At 50.2% G+C, this 20,316-nt stretch overlaps 1 protein-coding gene across 3 annotated transcripts; it reads left to right on the top strand.

The window, feature by feature from the left end:
* Positions 1-646: 646 nt before the first annotated feature.
* Positions 647-20,303, top strand: LOC149858583 (uncharacterized). 3 transcript variants are annotated; one of them, XM_090060141.1, is made up of 5 exons: positions 647-810; positions 1,055-1,187; positions 2,704-2,830; positions 6,177-6,293; positions 11,769-20,303. In XM_090060141.1, the coding sequence occupies exons 2-5, from the start codon at positions 1,164-1,166 to the stop codon at positions 12,650-12,652; spliced, it is 1,152 nt and encodes a 383-aa protein (XP_089916267.1). In that variant the 5' UTR covers positions 647-810; positions 1,055-1,163; the 3' UTR covers positions 12,653-20,303. The 3 variants fall into 3 exon arrangements, with proteins under 3 accessions (XP_089916267.1, XP_089916265.1, XP_089916266.1); XM_090060139.1 differs by having other exon boundaries at positions 674-810; positions 11,766-20,303; XM_090060140.1 differs by lacking the exon at positions 647-810 and adding an exon at positions 825-914 and having other exon boundaries at positions 11,766-20,303.
* Positions 20,304-20,316: the final 13 nt, after the last annotated feature.

Here is a 20,316-nt window from a genome sequence, read left to right as displayed (position 1 = left end):
GTTTATCGGGGGTGACCACCAGGATCTGGGGGAACATCTGTTCACCAGAGCGCCCCAAGGGATGACAAGATTGAATGGTCACAAACTCCACTGTGACCAATTCAGGCTGGACATAAGGAAGAACTGCCTTACTGTCCGAGCCCCCAAGGTTTGGAACAGACTGCTGCTGGAGGTGGTTCAAGCACCCACTTTGAACGCCTCCGAGAGACATTTGGATGCTTATCTTGCTGGGATCCTATGATCCCTGCTGACTTGCTGCCCCTGGGGCAGGGGGCTGGACTCGACCATCCTCCAGGGTCCCTTCCAGCCAAAATGTCTATGAAATCTATATGTACGTGTGTGTAAGTGTATATATGTGTGTGTGCATGCATATACAGGTTCATGTATATGTTTGCATGCATGCATGTATATATGTATCTGCATATGTATATATGCATATATATACATATACAGTCCCTATATGTATGTGTATGTATGTATATATGCACATATGCATGTGCACATTATATACATATATGCATGCGTGTATTTATATATACGTATCTGCATGTGTGTCACAACCTTTCCAGTGCAGGCCGCCCTCCTCCCGCCCGGATCCCAGACGGCTGGCACTGCAGCAGGAGGGAAAGAGGCGCACTCCGGACACACCCAGAACGGAGGCGGAAGTCTATCCCCCCCACACTAGCTCCGGGGACGCCCGTGCGGAAGTGACGTCTACGGTGAGCGGAGCCCGGGGAGCAACCCCGGAGGGTAGTGCCTAGAGCGACGCGCTTCTGCTTCCTGTTCGCGTCCCTCGCCGCGCCAGCCCAGGTAGGCCCCAGCCGGCCGCGCGGACAGCAGCGGGAGGCCCCGGGGTCCCGGCGGAGCGGCTGCGCGGAAAGGCTTGTTGTCGGGGTGGCGCCGGGCTCTGCAGGGCAGTGCGGGTGGCGCCCCCCATGCAGCTCGTGCCGGGAGAGCCGCCATCCTCCCGGGTGCCCCCGCCGCGGGCTGCCCTCACCCCCTTCAGCCCCAGCACGGCTGCGTCTGCGAACTTCCCTCTTTCTCCTCGTTCCAGGTTCATCTTTTCCGCTGAGTCCAGCCTGCATCCGCCCAGCCTGGTCCTGCACTTCTTGCTGCTCTACTCCTTCCCCTGCCCTTCACTTCCTCTGCCCCAGGTCGCAGATATGGCTGCAGCAGCCATGACTCAGGTAGGACCTCTGTGGGAAGACCTGGTAGCTCATGTGAGGGCAGAAATACCCTGGGACATTGGGATCTTCGAAGTTGCAGGCCCCAGACCCAGAGGGGGAGCAACGGGAGAGTCCTCACTCTTCTCTGCCAGGCCCTGGCATTCCCAATGGAGGTGTCTGGGGGAGAAGTATCAGTTCCCAGGGTCCCAGGCTGGGGATTTTCCCTGAGAGTCTCTGCCAGGAAAACAGCTTCCCCTGGGGAGACTCAGGCACTTGTACTGCAGGATCTCTGCTGGTGAAGTGAGGAAGGCAGCACCTAGAGGTGCGCCAATACATCGGTCTAATGTTGGATCGGTACTGATATAAAGAAAATTGACTACATCAGAAATTGGCTTTACATGGCTGATAATTTGGCTGATAAATGCCCGTGTGCACGCAGCTGCCGTGTAGCACACAGGCAGTGAGAAGCAGAGCCCGACAGCATGGAGAGCTGCCTCCAGCTGGTAAGTCTGTTGTGGTGGCCATGGAGGCGGGAGCAAAGGGGCAGGGGGCAAATCAGTGCTCCCCACAGTGAGGGAGGACTGGGGCTGAGGTGGGCACTGGCCAGGCGGGATGCGTGCAGGATGGAGTTACGGGGGGGGCAGCAGCTCCCACTGCTGTGTGCTGTTGGTCCAGAAGTGCCACCAGTGCCCACTTTGAGTGCAATGGGGCCTCCAGCCTGCAGTTGTAGCCCACCTGCCCCACGCAGACCTGGGGCCCCTGCCCTTCCAGATGAGTGGCAAGAGTAGCAGTAGGAGCTGCCGGACAAACAGGCAAACTGCTTCTGGACCAGTGGCAAGAACCGCTGCCCCCCTTTCTACGACTCCATTCTGCGCGTGTCCTTCCCCACCCCACACTGCAGGGAGCGTTGATTTCCTCACCCCCGCAGCTATGCCCCTTCACTCCCCTTTCTGGTCCACTACAAGAGTTGGACACAGCTGTATCAGAAATTGGATTAGTATTGCCCAATATGCCTCTATAAAAATTGGCATTGGTGTCAGCCCCCAAAATCTCTATTGGTGCACCCCTAGCAACACCCCCTAACATAGACACAGCCTGTGCCAGCAGAAGGAGTAGCTGTATTAGCTCCTGGGTGACATTGGGTAATGAGCTGAAACAGACAAAATGCATTGTTGGAGCAGCTGGGTCAACTCAAGGGTCAGAAGTTCCACATCTCTGCCTGGGAAAACCAGACTAGCAGATGCTCAGCTCAGAGATGTGGGTGTCCTGGGGAGGTGTCTGAGGAAGAAGAATATTCTAGAATCATTACTGTTGGTTTAGTTATGGTTGCATTGCCCCTGAGTATAGTCATACCCTGTGTTGCGTCCTCACCAGAGATTTTGCTGGAGTATGTCATCCATAGGGTGGGACATTTCCATATCCACACCTAGTGTAGTTAGGTTGGCACAGCTTTATAGTGCAACGTAAGGCTCAGGGCCGTGGTGACTGGATGAGGCTGGAGCAGAAGGGACTGTGTGTTTACTGCTTGTGCCTGCAGCTCCGGGAGGCGTTTGAGGATGTGGCGCTGTACTTCACCCGCAAGGAGTGGGAGCTGTTGGGAGATGGAGACAAGGTGCTTTACCGGGACCAGATGCTGAGGAATTACCAAGCCCTTGTTTCCCTGGGTAAAATTCAGTTTCTTTCTTCTTGCTGGTTGAACTCAGAAATGTGCCCTTCCTTTCCTGGTTCTTCTGTAGTCCTTATGAAGATTTGGCTTATGATTTAAATCTGCTGTCTCTCCATTGCTCTGTCACTGATCAGGCCTGTGTTTCATTTTGTATTTTCATATCCTCCTTTATTTGATCCACTCCCCTTCTTTTAGGTTTTCCTCTTGGTATAACCTCCTGATGCTTCTGTGTTCAGCAGTTATTTTGCAGGCTGATCTCCCTCTGCCTTCCCTGTCTGTCCACGATATCTCTAACTGCTGTTCACAGATATTCACCAAGTGTTCTTGCTAGGGGAATTGGTCTTGCACCTTCATTCTCTTTCCGGTAGTATCTTGCCGAAACATTTAGCTATCCTAGCCTGCTCGTTTCAGTGGTGTCCAACCCACTTTTTTTCTTTTTGGTTACCCAACTGACATAAATCCATGGGGATCTCTATTAGCATCTGATGCTTCAATATGTGGCTTTTCTATTTTCTTAACTTATCCTCTAGGGACATTTGTGTGATCAATAAAACCCAAGTACTTCTAACAAAATGTCATAAGTTTCTGCCTATGTGCCTTTTCAACATCTGCACCCACCACAGATTATGCCTTTGTTGTATTTAATTTAAAACTCATAATCTCAAACTCCTTTTGCCACTTCAAAAAGGTTCCTTGCCTTTCTATTATCTCTCCATATTTTGAGACGTTGCCTGCAGACATGAGATTCACAGCGCTTGGAATCTTAAGTGCTTGTGCTATAACTGCAGACACTGATAAAATACTGAGCAATTACCATACCCTTTTTTCCCTAGGTAAAGTTCTGTGTCTTGCACACTGCTATGTGTGCTAAGAAATGTCGGCTCCCTCTCCTTTCTTTTCCATCTTCCCCTCATGAAGATTGCTTTCTCTCTCTCTCACCAATCAGGCCTGTGTTCTGTTTCATAGCCTCCTTTATTTGGTCCACTCCCCTTCTCTTGGGTCTTTCTCCTGGTCCATCTCCTGCTGTTTCCATATTCAGCATTTATTTTGCATGCTGATCTCTCTGCCCTTCCAGCCTGTCCATGACATCTCCAACATATTATTCATAGATTTGCACCAAGCGCCCTAACTTAGGGAAGTGGCTTTCCACCCTCTCTTATTGTCTCTTGTCCCAACATTTTAACTGTACTAGCTTTTACATTTCAGTGCTTTCTAATCCATTTTATTTATTTATTTTTGGTTACTACCTAGCATAAGTCCACGAAGGTCTTATTGACATCTGCATTAACACATGGCTTTTCCATTTCCTTAACTTATCCTTCAGGAATGTTTGGATGCACAATAGAACCCAAGTACTTTTAACAAGGAGTTGCTCTAAGTTTCTTCCCATAGCTTTCTAACATCTTCATTTCCATAAAAAAATCATTTTCAGGCTAGATATCAGGAGGCACTACTTCACAGTCAGGGCAGCTAGGATCTGGAACTGACTTCCAAGGGAAGTGATGCTGGGTCCTACCCTGGGGGTCTTCAAAAGGAGGCTAAGTCATTTGACCCCAGCATTCTTTCCTGCCTATGGCAGGGAGTCGGACTTGATCTGTTCAGGTCTCTTCCAACCCTACCAACTATGAAACTATAGATCATGTGTTTTATCTTAGCTACAGTTATTTTATGTCCTGTGCTCTCAGGATCACTCTCATTCTGTAAAGTTTTCTTGTCCTTTTAAAATCCCTCTTGTGTTTTGGGAGTTTGCTTGCAAACATATTATGTTCTGCAAAGACATAAGAATTGTCATTGACTGGGTCAGACTAAGTCCAGCTTACCCAGTCTTCTGTGTCTCATGGCGGCAGAGAGCGAATGCTGAAAGGAAGAGCGAACTGAATCTGTCCAGGGTTTTTTCATCACTGTTCCTTTCTCACTTGCAGCCTCCAGCATTTAAGGTCAAGGAAGTTTTGATTCAGAGGCTGTGCCCCTCACTCCTGTGCTCAATAGCTACTGATGCCCTTTTCCTCCAGGAATTTGACCATTCTCTTTGCAAATCTGGCCAAACTCTCAGCTTCCACCAGATCTGGTGGCAGCAGTTTCCACACATCAGTTACACACTGCATGAAAAAGAACTTCTTAATAATCTCTAATACTTTTCTTGCCTTTTTGACATCTGCGGAGCTCTGAGCTGATGTTTTTAACAAACTGTCCACAGTGACTCGCAGATCTTTTCTGCATGGTAACAACTCATGTAGAGCCCACCATAGTGTAGATCTAGGGTGGATTATTTCTTCATCACTTTACACTTATTTGCATTGAATTTCATGTGCTGTTTAGTTGTCCGCTCGCTCAGTTGTGCCATATTCTTCTCTTCCTCATAGTCTACCTTGGGCATTACCACTTTGAATAGGTCTTTGGGATCCTTCTCCCTTCTCTGCTTCCCAATGCCTACCCCCATCTCTAGGGTGTGGTGAGGCAGTCTGTGGTTCTGGGGATACCTAGGGGACCCGAGGAGCCTATCCATCATGGATGGAGCCTCCAGCATAGAACAGTGAGGTGCAGTGTGGTGGGTGAGGGGGCACATGCCATGGGAGGCTGGGTATAGGGTGGGAAGGAGGGAGTGCCCTTCCCACATCTTACCTGGGAGTCGAAACATTTGCCTCTTGAGTTAATGTATAGTTATGTTCTGTGTCTTGGGTTTTTTTAATTTGTTTTCACCTGTATTGAGTTCAGTTGTCATCTACCAGTTGTTGATTTCTTATCACTTCCGAGAGGTGCCACTGTTTATTCTCATCATTGAGAATAAACCTATTTCCAGTTCTCTTCCTAGAACTTCCCTAAGTTATCTCCATCTGCAGGGGTTCCATGCTCCATCTTTTCAATCTGGCATCTTAAAAGCGCATGGAAGTGTTCTCTTTCTTCTTTGTACATTGCAGATCGCTGCACCTCTTCTCACCTTCCACATTACTACTGGGAGTTTTATATCTTTTAGAGCTGTTGATGCTTTGTATTTCATGTGACTATCCATCTGCTGACCTGGGTAACAAGGGTCAGTCATAGAGTCATAAGGAAGTTGAGCTGGAACGGACCTTCAAAGGTCATGTAGTCCAGCCCCCTGCCTGAGGCAGGATCAGCCCTATCCAAGCCATCCCATGCAAACTACAGTCTAAACTCTACATAAGGCTACCATCGTGACCTGCTGAAGGTTTCTTGCTCCAGTGCTGTCTCATAGATACTAAACTTTCACCTTGCCTTTTCCATGAGGCCCCATTAAAATGTTAGAATGCATTAGATCCATTCTCAGAATCCAAATGGGGATTACATGGAACGTAACCAGACATAACCATTCTTTCCCCACACAGGGTGTCGAGGTCCTGTACCAGACTTGATTGGCCGCATCCAGCGGGGGGAGGTGGAGCTCTGGGTCTGTGTTGATGAGCACCCTAGGAGACGTGCATGGTCTGAAGGCCTGTCCCCAGGTGAGTTGTGGCAATTGCCCCTGCTCCTCGTTTTCTGTACCTTTTGAGTCCTGGCAATTCCACTGCTGTGTGCCAGAGGGACAGGGGGAGCTGGAATCCTGCTCTGAGCCCCACCCCCACAAGGTACTGGCCTGAAACAACTTTACTCTGATCTGTGTTGTCCAGCCAGGTGTTTCCCACTCCCTACAATTCAGTGATGTAGGAACAACTATTCTCTTCTTCTGTCAGGGCTCTTGGGGCATTAATCCTACGTTGACCCCTTCAGTGATCTCTTATTTCTCATTTTCCCCCAACACACTCCTCTCTGGAGAGCGAGCCCAAGTCATTTTGGCAGGAGTCACTGTCATAGAAATGAGGACCTGCCCACAGGCTAAATCAGGGGTGGGCAAAATGTGGCCCATGGGCCGGATGCGACCTGCTAGGCCATTCTGTCTGGCCCATAGGGCCCCTGAAGAATTTAGGAAGTTAATACGTACCTGCCCCTGGCTGGCTGTTATACAGCCCTCGATTCCTTGCCAAAACTCAGTAAGTGGCCCTCCGCCCAAAATAATTGCCTGCCTCTGGGCTAAATCCTAGCCTGATGTCTTGATATTAGGAACAGATTGGGTTTCCCTGTCGTGTCATGGGCTGGAACTCGATACCCAGCCCAAGAGGCCATATCTCTATCATGCCCTCTGGTAGGATAGAAGCTGTATTGCTCCCCTGTTGTGGGCAAGAGCTCTGGAAGAAGTTAAGGATTGGGCTATAATTGGGCTCTCCTACCAACTGCTGATGTTCCTCCTGTTTAGCAGGAACTGGAACTCTTCTAGGGTTTCATCAGTATCTCAGGCTATGTGACGTGGCTCTTGGGTGCGAGTGGGATTCTCAGACTCTCATGCTGCCAGGGATGTAAACTCATGGTTGGCACCAGAATCTCCCTTCTGCTGCTCCTCTGGGGCCCCGAGTGTCAAAAGGGCCCTGAGATCTAGACTCCACATTCAGGTTATCCCCAGGGCCTTTGTCATGGTGCAGATTACTCTGATGTGAGGGACACCAGGGACTCAGTGGCAGAGAAAAGCTGTGTGGGATCATTTCCTGGATCAGGCCTTTGCCTACAAGCAGGTAGAAAGCAGAGCTCAGCTCTCATGACAGGAGAGCCTGGGTGCACAGTCCCACCAGGGGAAATACCTTGCTGGACCTGGTTCTGGTTACAGGCGACAACCTGGTGAGGGGGCTGTAGGTTCTCAACCACCTGGGCAATAGCGATCATTGCCTACTGCAATTCACCATCCAGCGCAGGGTGTCAAAGGCCTGCAGCAAGGCAGCAGCCCTTGACTTCAAGAGGGCCGATATCAATGAGTTAAAGAGATTAGTCAGGAAGGCGCTGATATCCTGGAGGGTAGTGGGGTTGGGAGTCCAAGACGAGTGGTGTTCTTTAAGGAGATGATCCTCCAAGCCCAAAGGGTGACGATCCCAATGCAAATCAAAGGGGGCAAGAGTGCTAAAAAGACCCCATGACTCACCACAGGCATTCAGGAACATATGAAAGCTAAAAAGGTGTACACCCAGTGGAAGGGAGGAGCCACCACTAAGGAGGATTACACCTCCATTGCTTGAGACTAAGGGGGGCTGTTAGGAAGGCTAAGGCAGAGGCAGAACTAGGACTAGTGACCAGGATCAAAGATGACAAGGAGTCCTTTTTTAAATACATGGAGGGTAAAAAGAAGGCACCAGATAACGTGGGGCCCCAGCAGGGCATGCTTGGCAATCTGGTGGTTGCACCAGATGAAAAAGCTGACCTCTTTAACAAATTCTTTGCCTCCATTTTTCTGAGCAAAGTCTGGGATATCATTCCCCCCCAGGATTCCGGATGGACTCAGGGGAGACACCACCAGGCCTACAGTCAGGGAGGACCTAGTTAGGGATCTTCTGGTGGGGCCAGACATGTTTAAATCAGCAGATCCAGATGATCTGCACTCCAGGGTGCTGAGGGAATTGGAGGTCATTGCAGGACCCTTGGCACAGCTTTACGAGCACTCATGGTGCTCTGGCCAGGTGCCAGAGGACTGGAAAAGGGCAATGTTGTGGTCCCCATTTTCCAAAAAGGGAGGAAGGAGGACCCTGGAAACTATGGTCCTGTTAGTCTTACCTCGGTCCTGGGGAAGCTCTTTGAGAAAATTATCCTGGAGCACATTTTTGAGGGACCAGCAGAGGAGATTATGCTTAGGGGCAACCAACATGGGTTCATTACGGGCAGGTCCTGTCAGACCAACCTGGTTGCCTTCTACGACCAGGTCACAAAATCCTTGGCCGCAGGTGTCATGGTGGACATAATCTTTCTGGATTTTAGGAAGCCCTTTGACACTGTCTCTCACCCCATTCTCATTTAAAAAATTAGGCAACTGTGGTGTTGATGCCTACACAGTCAGGTGGGTCATAAATTGGCTGGAGGGCCGCACCCAGAGAGTGGTAGTGGATGCGTCATTTTCAACCTGGAGGGATGTGGGCAGTGGGGTTCCCCAAGGCTCGGTCCTTGGGCCCGCACCATTCAATATCTTCATCAGTGACTTGCATGAGGAGGTGACACTAAGATGTGGGCAGGGGTGGGCACGAAAGAAAGGAGGGACAGGCTACAACTAGATCTGAACAGGTTACAGGGGTGGGCAATGAGAATAGGATGGGATTTAATACTTACAAGTGCAAGGTACTGCACCTAAGGAGAAAGAACCAGCACGATACCTACAGGCTGGGGAACTGCCTTCTCATCAGCACAGAGGCAGAAATGGATCTTGGAGTCATTGATTCCAAGATGAACATAGGCTACCAATGTGGGGACGCGGTCAGAAAGGCTAACCACACCTTGTCATGCATCCACAGATGCATCATGAGCAGGTCCAAGGAGGTGATCTTCCCCCTCCATGCGGCACTGGTCAGGCCGCAGCTGGAGTACTGCGTCCAGTTCTGGGACCCATGCTTCAGGAGGGATGTGGACAGCTTCGAGAGGGTCCAGAGCATGGTCAGGGGGCAGCAGGGCAGGCCCTACAAGGAGAGGATACGGGACCTGAATCTGTTTAGGCTCCAGAAGAGAAGGCCGAGAGGGGATCTGGTGGCTGTCTACATATTTACCGAGGGGACCAGCGGGGAATGGGAGTGTCCCTGTTCCCCTGAGTAGTACCTAGGAATAATGGCCACAAGTTGATTGAGAGTGGATTTAGGCTAGACGTCAGGAGGCGCTCCTTCACTGTCAGGGCAGCTAGGATCTGGAACCAACCTCCAAGGGAAGTGGTGCTCACGTCCATCCTGGGGGTCTTCAAAAAGAGGCTAGATAAATAATCACCTAGCCAGGGTCGTTTGACCCCAGTACTCTTTCTTGCCATGGCAGGGGCTCGGAGTTGATGATCTGTTCAGGTTCCGTCCGACGCTACCAACTATGAAACTGAGCCAGAGATTTGATTACCAGCCTGGCTCCTTAGCTACAAATCCTCCCCTCCCAGAAAGTTTCCTTGAGGGTGGACATAACTTGATTTTTTTTCTAAGCTCTGTAGCTCTTAGGGTTTGCTTATACCACAGCAATGGTCTGTCCCAGAGAGTGCTCTTTTCTGTGTGCTCCACCCCCACATGTCTGCTGACACACTCCTAGAGCAATCTTATGCTTTAGATGTCTTTGAATGGCATCTGAGGATAAGTCTGAACTGCTGGACACTGAGTGCTTGAAAACGAGAACCGTGGCCAAGTGCTAAGTAGTCTCATGGGTGTAGTTCTTGGTCTTGAATGCAACAGTGAACTTGGGTGGGTGGGGAAGTACCCACTGCTGCTGTGTTATAGACAGGCCCTCAGTCTCATTCTTCCTTTAAGCAGATGCCTCTGGTCTTGCATTTCATCGTAGAGCATAGGCCCATTGAAGTTCTTGCCAGCACATACATGCGATATAAGTTTCCCCTGATGAGAGGTCTGGGGTGATGTAGTTTTCCCACTCAGTTGGGGCCTGGACTTGGGGAAGAATCACTGAGAAAATGAATCCAAAATTCACTAGGGAACTTGAGCATGGTGCCTTAGCCTGTTCCTCCATCTCCAGCATTAAGAACACTTGGAATTAGACCTCTAGTTCTCAAAAGAGGTTACCCAAGTGCCAAGGCATGGACCACACCACAGAGACCTTGAGACTTTTTAAATCACCCAAAGCAGGTGAAAATTCTCCTTCCATTCCCCTTTTTGCTCAGAGGTGACATCTCCTTCCCTCATAAAGACTTTAAAAACTCCCCAGAGTCTCTCGCAGCCTGGTCTGCCCTTACTGGTGGGACAGAGTAGACTGGAAACAGGGAGTGTAGCCACCCTTGCAGTGGGAGTTACTGCTTCTGCACCCCACTTTGAGAAATCCTGGATCTGCCCCTAATGGCAGCCAATATCCTGCTTCTGTAAAAGGTTGTCAGTATACAGTCCAGAGATCCCAGGTAGAGGCCATGCCCACCCACCTACAGGGGAAGGCAATCCCCCCTAATATATATCAATCTGCAGGTAGGAGGGGATAAGGAAGCTTCTGCCTGATCCAGCTGGGCTGCAGGGAGGCTGTGTCAACCTGGACTTGTGACCCCTTCAGTTTATAAGATGCTTGAAGGGGCACATGATGACAGTTTCCAAAATACTAAATGGCGAAGAGAAAGTCACTAGAGATTTATTATTGACTGTCTCTCACCAGACCAGAATGAGGACTCACCACATGAAACTAGCAGGCAGTCATTTAAAATTAACACCAGAAAGTTCTTTTTTCCCCAGCATGTCATTAAAGTCGGGGGAGCTTGTTGCCACCAGATGTGGTGGAAGCTGAGAGTTTAGCTAGATCCACAAAGGGATTGGACACATGCTCAGAGGAAAGGGACATCAGCAGCTATGGAGCATGGGGGTGAGGGGCACAGCCTCTGAATCAGAACTTTCTAGACCTTAAATGCTGGAGGCTGCAAGTGAGAGAGAAACGGGGAAAAACCCTGGTCAGACCCAGTTCACTGTCCCTTTCGGCTCTGCTCTCTGCTGCTGGAAGCAGGGCAAGATGGATGTATGGTCTGACCCAGTCAGTGGCAGTTTTTATGTTCTTATGAGAGTGGTGGCAGTGGGCAGGTGTATCCCCCTCTCTGCCTGCTCCCCCCTAGGTGTTCCCTGTCAGCCCAGGAACATGTGGAAGGAGGGGGAATATGTCCCCTGGCCTCTGCTACTGCTGCCACAGTCTTCAGTGAGTGCAGCCCAGGTGGAACTCATCTCACTCTCAGGACAACACCTGGCAACAGCAGGCAGGAGTCAGAGAGGAGCAGTGCTTACCTTTCTTGGCGCTTAGACAGGGCTGCAGGAGCAGCAGCCAAGGGCCTGCCCTTGTGGAGGGAGCAGGGGCAGGAGTCTGGGAGTGGGGAATGCAGCTACCCCTGAAACTGCAACCCTCCTTGCCAAATTCTGGATCCACCCTTGAGCACAGGGACTAATTTTGGGGTTCTCTTCTCCACCCAGCAGGTTCCATGAAGCTGAGCAGAGCTGAGTTGCAGCCTCGTGGGGAAGAACTTGCAACCCTGGGGCTGATTCCAGCCAGAAACCAGCTCCCTAGGCAATGGGGACAGAGAGCAGCTGAGCCACAGAAGAGCCCTGTGTGCCAGGAAGGATTTAAGGAGCAGAGAGACCTGAAGAACCACGAGGGCAGCCCTGTCCAGGCAGAGGCCTTGTATATCTGTGGAGAGTGTGGCAAGAGCTTTTGGGGCCAACAAGAGCTTCAGGCGCACGATGCCACCCATGTGCGGGAGCTAGCCTACCCCTGCCTTGAGTGTGGAAAGAGCTTCCGCTACAAATACTGTCTCATAGACCACCGGAGAACACACTTAGGGGAGCACCCCCACATATGCCAGGACTGTGGGAAGAGCTTTCCCCGCCCATCCCATCTCCAAGTTCACCAGCGCATCCACACTGGGGAAAAGCCGTATGGCTGCAAAGAGTGTGGGAAGAACTTTGCACAGAGGTCTTCTCTCACTAAGCACTGGCGTGTGCACAGCACAGAGAAACCCTATCATTGCAGTGACTGTGGGAAGAGCTTCAATGACCCATCTTACCTCCATGTCCACCAACGTCTGCACACAGGGGAGAAGCCCTACATCTGTGGGCAGTGTGGGAAGAACTTCTACCACACTTCTCACCTCAGAAGCCACCAGCGCCTGCACACAGGGGAGAAGCCCTATGGCTGTGGGCAGTGCGGTCACCATTTCAGGCACAGAACTTCCCTCATTGAGCACCAGCGCTTGCACACGGGGGAGAAGCCATACCTCTGCGTCCAGTGTGGGGTGAGCTTCCGGCATAGCTCATCTCTCACCAAGCACCAGGGGACCCATAGGCCAGACCCTCATCTCTGACATGGATCCTTTTCTACCACTTCTTGTCTTGCCCTCCCCCTTGACGGGTTGGGATTGGCCTGGCCTGAAACGTCCCCAAAGCTCCAGTCCCCAGGCGCTGGGTTTGCACTGTCCTTGAAGAAGGGAGCGTTCTCCTAAATGGGCTTTAGTTGGGGTTATAGCTTGCAGCTAAGACAGATGAAACAAGTGAGCTCAGGGCTGTGCTTTAGGGGGCTCAAGTTTTTCTTAAGTAGGTTGCCCTTGTTGCTTTTAAGGGCCCCTTTCAGTGTTGTGTCTTAGCACTGACTGGGGGGGGCAGAGTCTTTCTTTTACTACCGCATATACTTAATTCTAAGATAAAGTTTCTTCCCCCCATTTGATTTGATGGAGTGGGCTGGGAAATCCCTCATCTCTTAGAATTACATACAACAGTGGCGGGGTGAGGTGGGGTGCCTGGTGTGGTTCAGGCTCCTGCTGCAGCTGCTACCTGTGTCTTCTACCATTTCTGTACACCACCATATCCCCACCCTACATTTCTGTACCCCACCATATCTCCACTGTGAGGGATGGATTGAAGATGACCCTCCAAGAATTAGAATGTGTACATGGAAAATAGTAATGAATTTATACATTTTCCATGTATAGAATCAAATTATGGGGGGGGAGGGTTGTCTTGGATTCAAGTAAATACGATATTTGCTGGGGCTCTTTGGAATATAGTGTGTGTATTTTGTGGAGGAGTTTGTGCTTTTTGCAGAGTGGGATGACCACTGCCCCTCATTTTCAGGAGAAAAGGTACAGGCTTGAATGAAGAGGTTGTGAGAAGATGGGAATTATCCATTAGGGTTAAGGTGGGTGGTGGCAGGGGTGGTATTGGGGAGGTTTCTTGTCTTTGGATGCCAGTGGTGGCTCCACTGTGTGGTTGAGATTAGTCGGGGGTTGCTTGTGTGGGGGGAGGGGGGAAATTGGGATTTCTCATGTTTTAGATTACTGTCTGGGGAATCTAGTCTCTTGGTTGGTTATTGTAAGCTACTCTGAGTCTTTTGGCCAGGGCAGTATGTAAAGCTAAGAAATAAACGGATTCATTGCTGTGGTCCCTTTTCCCAAGTAGGAATATTTTCCAATGAGTCACTGCCAGGAAAATAGCTTCCCCAGCGGAGACTCAGGGCACTTGCATTATACTTTCTCTTAGTGTAGTGATGATGGTAGCCCCCCCACCCTTTGTAGGCACAGCCTGTGCCAATGGAAGCAGTAGCTGTGTCTACACCAGGCACTTTGCTGGAGCAGCTGGGGGATGGGAAGTTTCATATCCCTTCCTGGTCTAGTCACACTGGTAAAAAAAAACCCATGTCTTTAGCACCTGTTGCACACTACTTTGTCTTCATAATCCCCTCACAATGTCCCTGAACTTAAACTTCTGCCCCAGCACCCCTGACCCACACGATCCAAACCTTCACAGTATCTTTCCCTCTGTCAAAGGATCCCCAGTCCCTTCACAGTCCCTGTTCCCCATCAAAGTCCATCTCTGCTTCCTCCAGCAACCCCTGTCCACCCCTTCATCTGAAGGATGAGACAACACAAGGCCAGGATTGAATAAATATAAATCCTAGAGAAGTGGGGCTGGAAGGCACCTCTAGAGGTTGCACCTAGTCCAACCCCTGGCCTGACACAGGATCAGCCCTGTCCAAACCATCCCAAACAAATCCGTGTCCAACCTGTTACACAGGTGGCCCTGCCACACAGCCATAGAGCACAGTGCCCTAACCTGCCACAGTTAAAGCAGGGGGACCCAGGTACCATTCTGGGCTCAGTGTGGGGCAGAAAAAGGTGCTGTTTTCCTACCTTTTGGACTTGGAGGTAGCATTCAATGCATGGTTCCTTATAGCTCAGGGTTGAGAAAACTGGCCTTGTGAGCCAGGGGTTGGTAATATCATAAATGGCGCTTACAGGTCACATCTAGTCCAACCCCGTACCTGAGGCAGGATCAGCCCTGTCCAAATCATTCCAGACTCTCTTCTTTGGAATCATCTTTGTGTTCTTGCAGAGTGAACCGAGTCCAACTGTCTTCTCACTGCACCATGTTCTTGGGACTCATTTGCCCAGCTTTCTTGATGTTGTGTGGCATCTAATTATCTTGTTGTAGCACCTTCTTGAGACTCATTTGCATGACTTTCTTGATGGTGTTGTGCATCTAATTGTCTTCTCAAAGTGGAACAGTTTGGGGACTCATTTGCACAACTGTATTGATTACACAGTGTATTTAATTGTCTTCCCACAGCAGCCTCCTCTTGCGATCCATTAGCATGGTAAGCTTTATGGCATTGTGCATCTGCCTTTGCACAGTAGCTGTCTCTTGGGATTTATCTGCACGGCTCTCTTGATGTTGCTACAAGTCCATTTGTGTTCTTGGTGTAGCTTGATCCTCAGGTTCATTGTTTTGTGTGTCTTTTTCTACTTGCATCTAATTGTCTTCTTTCAGCAGATTGTTCTAGAGTCTGGCTTCGTCTCCAGAGAGGGGGAAAGGGGGAAGAATCTCAAGAGCCTCACCAGTGGGGGCTGGTCATTCTCAGTTAAGTTTGTAGTTTGACTATGGCTGGGGCAGGTTAATGTCTTACAAGAGGAGAAACCGCCTCGAAGACAAGGGCTGGACCCTTGAAGGTTGACAGCCAGAAAGACCCGTCCCTTCCAAGGCGGGCAGTGTGGGAAGACCTGCAGGGAGCAGCATCTACCCAAGGCCAAAGATGTGGTAAGTGTGAGGTGAAGGGGAAGTTTAGAGCCCCATGAATACCAGCCCAGGGCCTATTCACCTCCAGGTCACCAACAGGGAACTGCCTCCCAAACAATAACAGCAAAGACATGGCAGGAGAGAAGAGCAGCGCCCAGGCCATCTAGGTGGCACTGAAGCTGGGTCTCACCCTGATGTCACTGGGGGGCAAGGCACCAACAGTGGGGGCCCTGAAACCTTACAACACGTGTAACCTGGGCAGCACTCCAAGAGGTACCCCCTCTTCAATTGAAGGGATCACAGCAGGTGCACAAGTGCTGTGGGAGGTGTACGGACCCTCCTCCCCCTATAGAGGAGAGCCAGATGACCAATGGGACCTTAACTACACACCTTTTTAATGAGATAACAGTACTGGGAATATAACTGGTATAAGCCAGGGGGTATAGGGGACACTACAGTGCCCTGAGGGGGCAGGATTCAACGAAGGTTAGACACTTACAATCACAGACATATTCATTCAGTTGACAAAAGACAGGGTTAACAAAATATAAAACACAAACAGCAGAACAAACTATAGTGGTGTTTTGTATTTTGTGCCTTTTCTATTTCACACCTCAAATGACAAGGAAGGTAGGACCTAGGTGGGAAAACACAATGACCCCTTTCCACTGCAACAAGAATTTCTCTCTGTCACTTCATTCACCCCAGGTCATCCTAGCTGGAACTTGAACTCTGATCTCCCATGTGATAGGCAGAACTACCACACAGCCACCAGTACCAGCATGAGTCCCAGCTGCTAGGAGGGTCTCACATTGCCTGGCCTCACATTGCACTGCCTGGCCTCTGATTGGAGGAGCTGGAAGCAGAGCTGGGGACCCTCTCCTGCTGGCCGCAGCCTCTCGTAGGGGATCCTGGAGCCCAGTGGGGAGCCCCTCCTGGCCGCACACCACGCTGCTGAGGGTCCTACTCCTGGGGCAGCTACTCCCGCCCCAGTGGCCCAGCTCTGAAGTTCCTTCCTTGTGGTCCCTTGCTGCTCTCCCCTGAGTCAGCTGCGCTGTCCCTTTTATCCCCCTCCAGGTGACCCAAGGGGCCAATCAGGGGACATGGAGGGTAAGTCTCTGGGGCCTGATTGGTGTGGAAAGGGAATCCCAAGTCCTCCAATCACCTTTTACCCTTTCAAAACCCCTGGGATAAATCATTACCAACTAGCCCATCACACCATACCAGCGGGAGAGGGAGAGAGAGTGTGCATGCGTGTGTGTGTATAACTAGCCAATTGCCATCAAGAATGATGGATTTCAAATAACAAAGGAGTGTTTACAGGGCTGCCCCTCACTCGCCCTTTGAGGATGGCCATGTAAACACTCCCCCCGCTGCCACCGCTGCCAGCTCCAGCCTCTGGCATAGGGGCTCCCTTCCCCCATCTCCTCACCTGAGTAGTGGGGCTTCCCTTCACCTCCCAAATTGTCCACATCCTTTCTGTAATGAGGAATCCAAAACTAAACAAAATACTCCAGATGTGACCTCAGCAGTGCTGAATAGAGGGGAATGATCACTTCTGTGGAAGAAGTCAAACTTCACGTTGTGTTTGAATCAGAACTGACAGAGCCAGCTTTTCTTCATTTAGGGCTATACTGTGATCACAGGGAGGATTTCATACAGCACGGAGAATCGCTCACTTGTCTGTTTCAAAGGAATCCACCCCCTCTCTAAGTTTTCAAGCCTTTTTATACTTAAGACAGATCAAGAGAAAAAAAAATACGACTTTGGAGAAACTAAAACAAGTTTACTTAATTGGCCCTCTGTGCACAAGGTAATAAGACATGCAGGATTTTTTTTATCCCAGAAGATATAACTGAAATAAGCAGCATCAGCACTTCTGGTCTCTCTCTGTTTTTCTAGTCAGGGAGGCCAGAAGCCAGATTAAATTCACTCCTACACTTCCCTTGACCTACTGGCAACACACCTACCAATGCAGCCCACGATGCCGTTAGCCTTCTTGGCAGCAAGGGCACACTGCTGGCTCGTATTCAGCTTATTCTCCACTGTAACCCCCAGGTCCTATTCTGCAGAGCTGCTGCCCAGCCAGTCAGCCCCCAGCCTGTACCGGTGCATGGGATTGTTCTGTCCTAAGTGCAGGACTTTGTACTTGTCCTTGTTGAACTTCATGAGATTCCTTTTGGCCCAATACTCCAGTTTATCTACTACTCCCTCAGCTTGGTGTCATCTGCAAACTTGCTTAGGGTGCACTCCATCCCATTTTCCTGGTCATTAATGAAGATATTGAACAAAGCTGGCCCCAGGACTGAGCCCTTGGGCACTCTACTTGATACCGGCTGCCAATTAGACACAGAATAATTGATTACTACCCTCTGACCCGGATGGTCCAACCAGTTTTCTATCTACCTTACAGTCCATGCATCCAGTCTGTACTTCCTTAGCTTGCCTACAAGAATGGTATGGGAGACTGTATCAAAAGCCTTGCTAAAATCAAGGTACACCACATCCACCAGTCTCCCTGCATCCACAGAGTTAGTCACCTCATCACAGAAGGGTTGGTCAGGCATGATTTGCCCCTGGTGAATCCATGCTGCCTGTTCCTTTCTTCTAATCACTTTCTTCTCCTACAAGTACTTAGAAATGGATTCCTTGAGGACCTGCTCCGTGATTTTTTCCAGGGACTGAGGTGAGGCTGATTGGTCTGTAGTTCCCTGGATCCTCCTTCCCTTTCTTAAATATAGGCACTATATTACCCTTTCCTGATCATCCAGGACCTCTCTGTCAGTTTTCAAAGATGATGGCCAGAGGTTTTGCAATCACATCAGCCAACTCCCTCAGCACACTTCAGTGTATCCCATCTGCCCCCACTGACTCATACACATTCGGGTTTTCTAAATAGTCCCTAACCTGGTCTTTTGCCACTGTGGGCTGCTCACCTCCTCCCCAAACTGTGCTGCCCAGTGCAGTAGTTTGGGAGCTAACCTTGCCTGTGAAGACTGAGCTGAAAAAGGCATTGAGTACTTCAGCTTTTTCTGCATCTCTGTCACTAGGTTGCCTCCCCCATTTAGTAAGGGACCCACACTTCCCCTGATCCTCTTCTTGTTACTAATGTAGCTGTAGAAACTCTACTTGTTACCTTTTACATCTCTTGCTAACTGCAACTCCAACCCTGCTTTGGCCTTCCCAACTTCTTCCCTGCATGCCCAAGCAATACTCTTATACTCCTCCCTAGTTGTTTGTCCAAGTTTTCACTTCTTATAAGCTTCCTTTTTTGATTTAGTTTACTGAAGAGTTCTCTGCTAAGCCAAGCTGGTCTTCTGCCATACTTGCTAGTCTTCCTGCACATCAGGATGATTTGTTCCTGCACTCTCAGTTAGGCTTCTTCAAAGTATAGTCAGCCCTCCTGGACTCCTCTCCCCTCCTCAGACACTTCCCAGGGGATCCTGCCCATGAGGTCCCTGAGTGCAGGGCCAGCCTTTGCAGGGGAGAATCGGAGCAACCGCCCGAGGCCCTGCAGAGCTGGGTGGGAGCTGGACCGAGCAGCTGCAACCTTGCCCCTCCCAGTGTTAAAGGGGCCTTGCACAGGCTGATTTGCCCTGGGCCCTGCACCCCACTATGGTTGTCTCTGCCTGAGTGAGTTGAAGTCTGCTTTTCTGAAGTCCAGGGTCCTTACTCTGCTGCTCTCCATCCTTCCTTTCCTCATGATCCTGAACTCAATCATCTCATGATCGCTGCTGCCCAAGTTGCCATCTACTAGTACATTTCCCACCAATTCTTCCCTGTTCATGAACAGCAGATCAAGAAGAGCACAGCCCCTAGCTGGCCACTCAAGCACTTGCACCAGGAAGTTGTCCCCAGCACTCCCCAAAAACTTCCTGGATTGCCTGAGCACTGCTGTATTGCTCTCACAGCAGATGTCAGGATGATTGAAGTCCCCGGTGAGAACCAAGGGACTGTGATAGGGAAACTTCTGCTGGCTGTTTGAAGAAAGCCTCATCCACCACTTCCTTCTGGTCTGGTGGTCCAGAGCAGACCCCCATCATGACCTTGTTGCTCTCCTCTCTGCCCTAACCCAGAGACTTTTGACAGGTCTGCTCCAGCTTCATACTGGAGCTCTCAGCTGTCCTACAGCTCTTTTACATAAAGTGCAGCTCCTTCTCTTCTTCCCTGCCTGTCCTTCCTGAACAATTTGTACCCATTCATGAAGGGTGCTCAAGTTACGTGAGCTATGCCACCAAGTCTATTATTCTAATCACGTCATAGCTCCGTGACTGTGTGAGGACTTCCAAGTCTTCCTACTTGTTTCCCAGGCTCTGTGCACTTGTGTACAGAGACACCTGAGGTAACTAGCTGATTGCCCTGATTTCTCAGGAAGAATGAGAACACCTCCCCTCTTGCCCCTTCCTGCTTGCTCTTACTCCATCCCCTGGTGAACCTGGTTTAAATCCCTCCTCATTAGGATAGCAAGCCTGTCTGTGAAGATGCTCTTCCTTCTTTTCATTAAGTGGATCCCATCTTTTCCTAGCAATCCTTCTTTTGGACCATCATCCCATGGTCAAAGAAGCCAAAGCCCTGCTGGCAATACCACATGCACAGCCAGGCACTCATCTGCAGGAGGCTCCTGCTCCTGCTCAGGCCCTTTCCCTGGACTGGAAGGATCAAGAAGAACATCACCTGAGCCCCTGAACCCCTCACCCGTGCACCCAGAGACCTCTAGTCACTTCTGATCCACTCAGGGTCTCCTCTGGCAGTATCACTGGTGCCCACATGGATGAGCAGTAGGGCAGTGCAAGGCTTTGGATCTGGAGAAGCTTTGGACGCTTTGGAGTCAAGGCAGCACATCTGGGTTGAAGCGCTGCCTTGTTTGGCTTCCCAAAGCGCTTTGGAGCCACCTCGGAGATCTGGCCATAGGGTATGACGGGGAAACAATAAAATATCTATAACTTTGTTGTTTTTTGTC

Source organism: Crocodylus siamensis, chromosome 8 (assembly GCF_052110815.1).
Source record: "Crocodylus siamensis isolate JL-2025a chromosome 8, ASM5211081v1, whole genome shotgun sequence".
NCBI lineage: Eukaryota > Metazoa > Chordata > Crocodylia > Crocodylidae > Crocodylus > Crocodylus siamensis.
The sequence above is the reverse complement of the archived record's forward strand: the minus strand, read 5'-3'. Positions and strand labels throughout refer to the sequence as shown.

Coding starts and splice junctions, on each gene's coding strand:
- LOC149858583 (XM_090060139.1), top strand. CDS start 1,164: ATGGCTGCAGCAGCCATGACTCAG. Junction 1,188..2,703: donor CTGCAGCAGCCATGACTCAG/GTAGGACCTCTG, acceptor TTGTGCCTGCAG/CTCCGGGAGGCGTTTGAGGA. Junction 2,831..6,176: donor CCAAGCCCTTGTTTCCCTGG/GTAAAATTCAGT, acceptor TTCCCCACACAG/GGTGTCGAGGTCCTGTACCA.